The sequence below is a fragment of the Nestor notabilis genome, unplaced genomic scaffold (assembly GCF_000696875.1).
Source record: "Nestor notabilis isolate BGI_N333 unplaced genomic scaffold, ASM69687v1 scaffold2319, whole genome shotgun sequence".
Taxonomy (NCBI): Eukaryota; Metazoa; Chordata; class Aves; order Psittaciformes; family Psittacidae; genus Nestor; species Nestor notabilis.
The window spans coordinates 167,284-177,851 of record NW_009943914.1 but is presented as its reverse complement, the minus strand read 5'-3'; the positions used below and the strand labels follow the sequence as shown (position 1 = coordinate 177,851).

General features: G+C 39.3%; 1 protein-coding gene across 1 annotated transcript in view; it reads left to right on the top strand.

Moving 5' to 3' along the window:
* Positions 1-1,197: 1,197 nt before the first annotated feature.
* Positions 1,198-10,568, top strand: part of FLT1 (fms-related tyrosine kinase 1) — a 94,813-nt gene continuing 85,442 nt past the window's right edge. The window contains exons 1-2 of the mRNA XM_010022160.1: positions 1,198-1,322; positions 1,648-1,868. Coding sequence (XP_010020462.1) covers positions 1,198-1,322; positions 1,648-1,868 — 346 coding nt within the window. The remainder of the gene's footprint in view (positions 1,323-1,647; positions 1,869-10,568) is intronic.

The window sequence follows — 10,568 nt, the reverse complement described above, 5'->3', positions numbered from 1 at the left end:
TGCATTACCTTTGTTTATGTGATGCTGCTTTTCTTGTATGTTGACAACGGAATACTTGGAGTGAAGTGATCCAGGGTGCCCTCTGCTCCTCTCTCACAGCACTGAAATCTTCACAAATTGCACTCAGGTCCAGATTCAGACTTAAACTGGTTTTTGACTTGAACTGTTTCAAAATATTTTCTTGTTATGTTTCTCACTTCTGGAACACTTTGCTGTCAGAGCGAGGGCAAGGGGATGGATCAAGGACTGTTTTTTCCCCAAGGAATGCAATGCTGTCTGCTTGCCATGAAAGCTTTTGTGGCCATAGCCTATTATGGGGCAAAGATAAAACACCATGCCTTTCCAGCACTTGCTGGCTTGATGAGAGGGAAGGTCCAGTGTTCCTCTAGTCGGCCCACAGGGCTTTTTCATGGACTCCCTAAAAATTGCCTTCACATGGCCTGTGAGAAGCCTGCCTGGATGTTTTCAAGTGTCCTAAGCCACCTCATGTGTTACTGACACCCAGGTTTTCATGCATACCAGAATGTTCTGTCCATGGCTGGGGCCATGTTGGCATGCTTGCTTTCTCAATAAACAGTAAATCTCGTCTGGAAGGTATTTGATCTTGTTCTCAAAATCTATTGTAAAGCTGTCCAGTTACCTTTTGACACCACTTCACTGGTAGGAAGCCTGCAGCTAGTGAGGGACCATAGGTAACAGTGCTGGGACCTTCAGTCAGGAAGGGAAGATCCTTAATCCCCTTTCATTTCTTCCAGAGCAGTTCCAGCTTTCCAGCAAGTTGTTTGAGCTAGAGTTCAGTATCTTAGAGGTCAATACGTGTCTCCTGCTATGGAAGTGAATGACTTTTGCCCTTCCCATTGAAGGGGGGCTGTCATGGTGGTGTTTCCTAAGGAAATGCAGCCAGCAGTGCTTGAGGGCACGCTTCCCTGGTTAGATGTGTAAGTGCAAGGTCCTGAACTTTCTTCATGGTCTGCTCAGTGAACAACTTAAGAGCAAAGTAGCTGACTGAAACTTGCGTAGCTTTCATTCCTACTTTCTTTCCTGAGTAATTTTTGTGGAAGATTATGTGAGTCCTGACTCAGAACAGCAGGAAGAGAGTATGTGCGGTGAGGGGGCATCCCATTTTCTTTGCTTTTCTCTTCCAGTGTAACATCATAAATGTGAGTGGATTGGGAACAGGATGATTTGTCATTGTTAATGTTTGTTTGTTTTTTTTCTTTTCTAGGATCTAGTTCAGGATCAAAACTAAAAGTTCCTGAGCTGAGTATAAATGGCACACAGCACGTTGTTCAAGCAGGACAGTCTTTAAATCTCACCTGCAGGTAATGAGCTGAGTTGGATTCTGATAATTTGTCTGGGAGTTCATACACCTGACACTTTCTTTTACTTTTTCCTTTTTTTTTTTTTTTTTTTTTTTTTAGCTGGAATTAGAGAAAAATGAAACCTTATGTTGTGGGGAAAGGTGGGGAGTGAACTTCAATGGTAATTGTTTGACAGTTCTTTGTTGTTTCTGTTGTTGTTTTTGGAAAACAAGATAAAAGAGAACCCCAGAAATAGCCTGATATAATAAAAAAGAAAGCTTGGGAACTGGAGCTATATAATTACAGCCCAACATAATTGTTTCTGCTTCCTTATCTGTATTTGCAGGGGGGAAATGGTTCATTCATGGTCTTTGCCTGAAACTCTAAGTAAGGATAGCAAAAGGCTGAAAGTAATTAAATATGCCTGTGGAAGGAATGGGAAGCAGTCCTGCAGCAGTCTGACCTTGAGCAGAACTCAAGCAAGTGACACTGGAAACTATAGCTGCAAATACCCAACAAGTCCGGCAAAAAAGAAGAAGGAATCTACAGTCTATGTATTTGTTAACGGTAAGATTGTTTTTTAACAGTTCTTGGTATTTGCACTTCAATACAGCAAAATGGATAAGTAAGGCAGTTCAACTGTGGTTAAATACAGGGTTTTGAATGATATTTTCAGCCTCACAAAATGTGTGGTAATTTACCAATCAATGTATAAAATCTGCTTACTCAGAGCTTGCTAATACAAATGTTAGTGTTTTATTTGCTAGGAAAAAGAAGAAGAAAAAGACCCAATTCACCCAGTCTGCAAGAGTAGATTGAACTCCTCATGGAGATAGACTAGAAGTGAATCTGTGAAATGGGTACCAGAGAAATCATATCTTACAGAATCAGATGATGACTGATAAAACCCATGTATCTTGTATAATATCCACTTTAACCTGTCTGTTTAAGATCATAGATTTCTAGGCAACTGAAGTGTGCCAAAGATGTCTATCTAGATCACTGAATTATCTCATGCTGTAGAAAATTACCATTTGAGTGTTAAGTCACATTCAAAGATGTACTCTTCTGCCCATATTACACGGATTGTAAAAATCTAGAATAAATGGAATCAAACTACACACAGAATTGTGTTCAGCAAAAAAGTATTGTGCAATGCATGGAAAATGCTGGAATTAGGTCAGTTAAGCTATTACAGAAATTACTTTCTGATCCTGTTTTTTTTTTTTTCCCAGGATATTAATCAGATACTTCTCAGAACAGTTGAACTCAATAGACATAATAATAAAAGAAGAAATAATAAATATTCTAGGGGGTTAATTTAATTTTATATTTTAGTTTTTCTTGATTTTTGCCTAATAAAATTAATAGATGACTGTAAGATATCACATTCAAAGGCTTAGAAAGCCCATATTACAGAGAATGTGCAACCGAAAGTTTTCCAAATTATATCTGCTGCTTCTAATGAATTTACACCAGGGTGAATTAGCCTTTGTTTTAATTTTGTGACACAAAGTGGGACTGGTGCTGTGTAAAAGCAAAATAAAGTGGACCTCTTAATACAATGATAGAAAATAAGATCCCCCTATTATTGTGTTTTATTGAGAATTACTGAATAATTCATGCTGTAATCCTGCTTTCCTTAATCTGAAATATACTGCAGAATGTTTTTCTTACCCAACTATTTTCATGCAATTCATTTGGTATCCAACTACAAATACATCCATGGAAGCATAACCAAAGTAGGTTAGTAGTTTGGTGACCAGCATTTCCTGCTGCCTAGGAAAACATAATAATTTTCTTGGATGACTTTGGCAAGTTTCCTGTCATGGGACTCTCTTGAGCCTCCCACCTTAGATGTCATCCCTAGTTGAGATTTACCCACCATTCTTTCCATTAGCCACGTGAGAAGAGCAAGGATGGTTGTGACCCTGACTGAAAACCTAACCGCTCTGCTAAACCCACTTTACGATATAAAGAGATTTCTTTACATTTTCTTGGTTTCTTTCCTACTTGAAGTGTTAGTTTTTCTATATCCTGAATTTTTAGAAATGGAAGCTACAACCAGTCTTTCTAACTCTTCACTGCTTTCCTGAGTTGTATGTAGTATAACTTGCTTGCATCTGAAAGAGTTCCTCAATTAGAGGTATATGAACCAAGATTAACTGCCTAATCACATGGTGATGGAAGAGAAACATATCATCGGACCAACAGTTTTAGGACACACCTTCCCTTCCCTTCCGAAATCAGTTAAGGAAGACTGCCTAAGTGTTTTGGTTTGTTGACTTTTTTCAAGGACATGCAGTCATTAAATGTTGATGTCAGTGTTGAAGATAGGGTTAGATTAAGTTTCTCCTCCTACCTTACTTGCTAAAAAAACTGTAAAATGTTTAAAGGACAAATCTGTATCAAGCTTAGACCTCTTTGGCATCTTAATTTTCTGAATTTGACAATCCTTTTATTGAAAATCAATTTTTTAACACTTAAGTGTTGACTGTGACCTAGTAAGCCTATATAAGAGTTAGGGCAAACTACTGGTAACAAGGGAGGCTGCAAGGCTCATTCAACGCCCGTTGAAATTGTCACTCTGCCCGAAGGTGGAGAAAGATATATTAGTCCTCAAAATTCTCCATTTTCAGGAAGAATTGTTGAGTAAGCTGAAAAGAAACAAGATATTGAGTACCAAAAGTCACCCCTTCTGATCAGCGCAGCATTCGGAAAGGAAATACTCAAGGAATCTCTTAATATAAGTCATTGTTTCTGTGAATATGCATGAAATTCATATTCATGAAATTATCTGGCTTAAGTGGGAATGGAAAGGGGGTAACAAAATCCTCTGTGAAGACTACCTTTCCTGAGTTCAGTTGTACTTTAAGTGAATTTGTGGGTGCTCAGGAAATAAACATTTGTAAAATTGGGTCCCTACTAGTTTTGTATTGTTTCCTGTGGCAGGACGTTGTGTCAGTCCATTTCCCATATTAGCTCCATGTGGATCACCAAGGTGCCTGTTTCCCATGTCTTAGCATGCTAGTTGCTATTTACAAACACAGAATCTGAATCAGGGAAGTTGATATTGTTTGTACAGGAAGCCATCACTTATTGTTTTAAAAATGTTATTCATTTCCGTAATTAGAGTGATACTGAATATGAACTGCATTAAAACAAATAATTAAATAAACCCCAACAGCCCTCTCCCTCAAAAAACACCAACAACAAAACAATAAACCCAGTAAGCTCTTTAGTTCAGTAATGAGTGTATGCTATGGCAGAAGATGAGCTTCTATAAGAAAAAAAACTCAAGGTGCAAGATGATGAGATATGGCTTGAAGCACTTCTGAAGTCCTGTGTTTGGGTGATCAAGAACAAAGCAGGCTGGTGACTCCTTCCTCTTGCAAGAGCTAGTCCTGACACCACCCTTTTTTCAGCTGGAGAGGTCACTACTGAGTTGCACAGAGGATTCGGTGTATAGTGTGTGCTGCAGCAACTCTTGACCACACACAGCTCAGGAATTGACACAACAAGCAAGGGAAATGAATTCTCTTAAGAGCCTTGGACTTTACTGTAAGAAAACTGATGGCCTGGCTTCCACCACGAGCCATGGGAAAAATATGAAATGAAGAAAAGCTTCTTTGCCAATTTCTCCACTGTCTCACACCCAAAACTGCTCAGATCTTTATTCTGCTACACAACTGCAGCCTAGCAGTAAAACAGAAAGACTGTAGTGAACACTCACTGCATACCTTAGAGTGAGGCATGGGGAATTTTCTGCTCGAAAAAAGGTATTTATGAAATAAAGACATTTAAGAAAGACCAAATTATCATCAGACTGTTTTGAAACCTATTCAGATTTCCCTGGGGACAATGCTAAAGGCCTTTCTTTCTGCCTGACTTTGTACTGGTATCTTCAACATACTCTTTTCCAGTTGCCAGAGCTTATTCACTTTCTTCAAAAAAGTACAGTTCCCTTCAAAAAAGTGCAGCTCTCATTGCCTCTTGCATTTGATCAATTTTCCCATCATATGACAGAGGAAAAGCATATAAATTCAATGAAATTGATATATCAAGGTTCAATTTTTGCGAGAATTTAAAGAAACTTTGATTCAAATCAAAGTGTTGTGTTGTTATGTCCTGTGATGAAGACAGCTTTCAGCTATTAATATACAATAGTAATGCCTTAATTCTGCTGCAACAGAATCCTCTGCTAAATGAGGTTTACTTGTCTTTAGGGTATTATCCCATTTCTTAGTCAGTGTTCTCCCTCTTCTAGTCTCTCCTCACACTTCTGCTGTGCATGTCTTCTGGCTGCATACTTTTCCTTGCAAAATGAGACATGTACTGGTACTTCAATCAAGCACCAGTCAAGATATTCTGTTTTAAAATCAGACCTCTAGGCTGAGTCAGTTGTCTATTCTCTGTCTATACTTAACAGAGGAACAAAAAAGGACCTTCTGGTACCTATGTGTAATCACTGACTTTACAAGGTATCTGGAGAACAAGCTGAGAATAGATGTCTTGCTTTGAGATGATTTAAGTCAGCTGACATCAATCAAAGCTGGGGAATAAAAGGTAAAAGTCTCTTAGAGTATTGGTACTCACCAATGCCTAGAACATCGAACATATCCACTGGTTTGGGATATTTGGCTTGACGTGTCTCAGGTTGGATAGTCCAAAATGAAGGGCTTTAGCATTAGTGAATGGTTCAAAATGTATGTCTTTGATGTGCCAAACCATCTGGGGCTTTGAGTGCATTTTCAAACTCTAGAGTTGTATTCTGCAAGTGCTGAATATATGGTGTCTCCTTGGGAGGTCTGCATGTTGACAGACAGCTGGATCCAGCCCCAGAACTGACATGAATTTAAGATTTAGCTTGAATGGATTGACTCCTGTAACCCTAAAGGGTACTATATTGCAAAACAAGGAGGGCATCCAAGGAGTTCCCCAAAAAGGTCTTTTAAGATCAAATATGTCCAAATGAAAATAATTCAACAGGTGAAATAAGCAGTAAGAAAAGCACCCTGAAAGCTAACAGAAAGGGATAATTCTTCTTGTTTTTCCTTCTTATTCAGAAACAATATACTGATAGAAGAACCTACTGAAGCCTGGGAAACTCTTCCTCTGCTGTGCCTTTTTTCTGCTTTGCTTTTGGCACAGTTTTAACATACAAGCAGTATAGTTTTGGCTTATACTGTCAGAGTCAATAATATGATAGTGCTTCTGTTATGAAAAGGAAACTAGTTGAAATAAAACTATGCTACAGCTGTATCAAGTATGCAGACACATTTTTAGTGCCTAATGAGGTTCCTGTTACAAAATAGTCCCCTCTTGGACTTGCTGACGTCAATCACTTAAAATTGCCATGTTTCTGTCGTCATGTGCACATCAGCTTCACCTCATAGTACACTGTCTTTAGTGGAACATGTGTGGATGCCTTGGCAGCATCAAACGACATGCACCAAGCCCTCTGAGGTTCTTCCTTGCCAAGACTTATGGTTCCTACTGAAACAGAAATACATTTCTGAGATGAAGCATCATAAGGGAGGGATACATCTGAAAAAGTGTTCCTAATGTCCATTAGCCTTTCCAGAGATCACTTTCTGAACATAGTAATTGCTGTAGTGTGGATTTCCTGCCTAATGTGGGTAAGAATATTTTTTCTTAAGAGTTTTAGCTGTGTTTTTTATGTGTTATGGACCTACACTGATGATAGCATAATATAACTGGCCGGAAAAGAAAACAAACCTGGCTAAAAGTCACTATGTAGTTATGCTAGCAATGCTTTGTGTCTGAATGTGCTCCAGATATAAAGTATTCCCCTTCTTTTTATTACTTTTTCCTGGACTTCTGTGATTATTAATTTTTTATCTCAAGTCTTCCTTCAAGGTTTAGGAAGAATTTGAAGAGTTTCATTTCACAGGCTAAGAAGAGGAAAGAGTGGAAAAGCTCTTCTTGAAGTTGTGTTGTGCTTCCAGACATACAAAATGGGATTATTTTTTCTTTTCTTTTTAAGGAACATAGACACCTACATGTGAGCAGGTTGAATAGGTGTGTTTCTTAGGGCATGATTCATCTCATCATAAACTGGATGTCTAAAATGAATCAGATGAACCCCATGGCAGAATTCCATCTTTTTTCCCCAGTGACAACACTACCAGTTTGGCCACCCATCCTAGTGAGAAATGTCTATATTTTCTATATGAAATGACAGCCACTCAGGTGAGCAAGGTTCTCCTTGAATTAATTCTTAACAGCCCTACTAATTTAGCAGGGATAAATAAAGATAGTTAGGATGAATCCCTACAATGGAAAGGGGAATTTGGCAATTGGCCCGTTAACTTCAATGAAGTTTGCATGTCTGTACTTCAGCAAAGGCTGTTCCTCTCTCAACATGCATTAGGGAAAAGGGTGTTATATGAATGTGAAGAAAATGTTTTGGGTCTTTCAGCCTGAAAAAGATCTTAATGATGAGCCAAGTTTAAGTAGGTATTTTGGAAGAACTTCAGAGGACAAGTTTTCAGAGATTTCAAGAAGCTGAGATTTTCCTGCAGAGACTTTTCTTCTTGCAAATGTATGTGTAAGTACTGTCTTACATAGCTCAGATTATTAAAAACAAAACAAACCCCAGAACAGTAGCTGAAGCTTGTGGAAATAAAGAACCTCTCCATCTTTTCAGAATTTGGCATTTCAGTGTTGGCTAATTTAGTTGTTTGTGCAAACTCCATAAATAGCCTAGACAGGTTACTGATACCAGACATAATATTGCTTGTGTTAAGTCTCTTATCAAGTTTGTATCTGGCTGCCAACCAGCTTAATGAAAAGCTGCTATTTATGTTCTTTAACAATATAGCAAATGACCTTCATGGGTTTTGTGATTTCATAAATGCTCTTTGTGGTTTCATGTTGATTGTAACTGAGAGATATTGTAAGGAACACAGTCAAACCAGCACACAGTCAGTAATTCCAGGCACAATTTAAAAATACACCAAGCGGACTTGTAGAGTAACCTTTGGTGTATACAAATATATTCTGGCTGTCCATCTTTCATTTAGCTATTCTTGCAGGCAGCTCTGAAGAGACTAAAAAAAAAAAACCAAACTCAAAAACCAAGGTCAAGCCTCTTAGATCTTCCCTTCCAAGTCCCAATGGACCTGAATGTGTAACTTGCATGTGGTCTTCAAGATAGGTCAATCCATGATGTTCCGTTTATGTCTAGAGCTTTCTGAATGTAAAAGTGAATGAAGCTGGCCCAGAAGACCTCTGGCAGGAGGTTAGGTCATCCCAGATGGAGTGCCAGTTGGCTGTTCAGGGAAGGATGGCATTTACTTTCCTTCAGGAAGGAAATGAGAGGAAATGTAGCAAAGACACTGCAGTAGCTAGGGCTATGATGGGAGGGAAAGACAAAAAAGAAGCAGGAACTACTATTACTTGAGGAAAAGAAGGGTTCCATGCCGTTGGCATACCCTGCCAATGTGGAATAACCTGCCATCATGCTGCTGTGGGTTCACCTTTACCTGATCCAGGCTGGTAAAGCCTGTACTAGATTCTGGTCTTGAGTCATTGAGAGTATCCCCTTATGGCAAATAAGGCGGAAGGAGAATAAAATCAAAGGGAATCAGGAAAAGCCTCCACACTCATTATGAAAACAAAACTGTGCTAGGAAACATGATGCGTATTTCTTTTAATCAAAAGCAGGAAGACATTTGGAGCACTCGGGGCCATCAATTGCCCTCCGGCCCATGGCGGAAGTCCCCAGTGATGTCAATGGGAGCTCTGCACGCGAATAGCGGGGGCATGGAGACGCCTTGGCCTACCTCTGCAGGGAGTGTACCAAGAAAGGCTGTGACTGAGCTTTAAAGCCTACCAAGAGCAGCTGGGGTGTTTAGCTGACTTTTATAGAGCACTTCATTGACTACTCCAGGCGTGAACGTGCACTTCCATTGTAAAACAAGGAAAATAAAGCCAAGCTTGGTGTTTTGTGCTCATTTCCTGTCCCTGCCTTTGGATGGGCAGGAATCCTGTGAAGTCTGAGCTGCACAGCCCCCACTGCCTTGATATTGGCATCAGTCAGTGGTGACACTGTGTCTGCAGACAGCACCGGTAGTCCCCAGAACAGCTCTTCCTCACACTTGTAATGATCTGGAGATTATGATACAGGAAACTACTTTGCAAAGCTTGCTGGTTTTGGGCAGGAGCTCTTGATTTTGTGACAAAGACAAACGAGTCTTTGGGGAGTAGTAAATCGTTTTGTCTGGTGATGTTAAGGGGCAGGTGACCTCTTCTGTGGCTGCAGCCCCTGAAACAAAAAAGGTTCTTTTCACCATCCTACAAACAGGTTCATTCTTGGTCTTTCCTTGAATCATTCTACAGAGGAAATGTCAGCCTAACAAGTCCTTAGGGTATTTTTTATTACATATGCATCCTCTATTACTCATAAGTTCCTTTTGCGATTTCAGTGGACATTTAACACCTATTATTATTACTAAATAAAGCATTGTGGCTTTCATTTCAGAAAGTTTGTGTAACAATTTCATTAAACCTCTTTATGAAAACTTCTTCCACGTCATGGGGTACATTTGAGATGCTCTACCTTAGGATTGTCCCCAGTATAAATCAGAGTAGAATTTGCGTCTCTTCCTGTTTTACGTCACAAAAATATTATTGCATAAATCAAGAAAAGAAGATCCTAGAGGCAGAACAATTTTATGACACTGGGAAGTACAGATCATACTTTTGAAAGAGAAGCAGAAGTAAGTGAGTGAACAGAGGTCAACACGCAGAAGTCTGGGACCAGAACACTTGAATTAAGTATTGCAATTTGAGGTTTTATAAAGGGTCAGCTCTTGCTAGCTTTACTCGTTTCTTGCCCAAGAAAGATCTCCATTGTTTTTTGTAAGATTCTTGACTGAGTGGGAATAATAGGATTTGCCTGAAAAAACATTGGAGCTGTAGATAAGCACAGAATTAAGATCTGAATGTTTCACTTTTTTAAGAGTTAAACCCCATATCTTACATGAATTTTGAGCTGGTCTCTGCAGTGTGAGTCAGCCCAAACCTTCACATCTAAACACCTGCAAAGAAGATTTGGAGCTAGAGCCTGTGGCTTGAGCCCCCTTTGTTAAGTGGTTCAAACAATAGCAGCAGCAATGTTCCCTGTTCCCAGTGCAAGCTATTTATGACAATGCCCTTTGTTAAAGGGATTGTTCAAGGGACGGTAAATTACTGTGCCAAGCTTTAGTTATTGAGTTGAAAGGAATTAATGTTTTCCTGGCA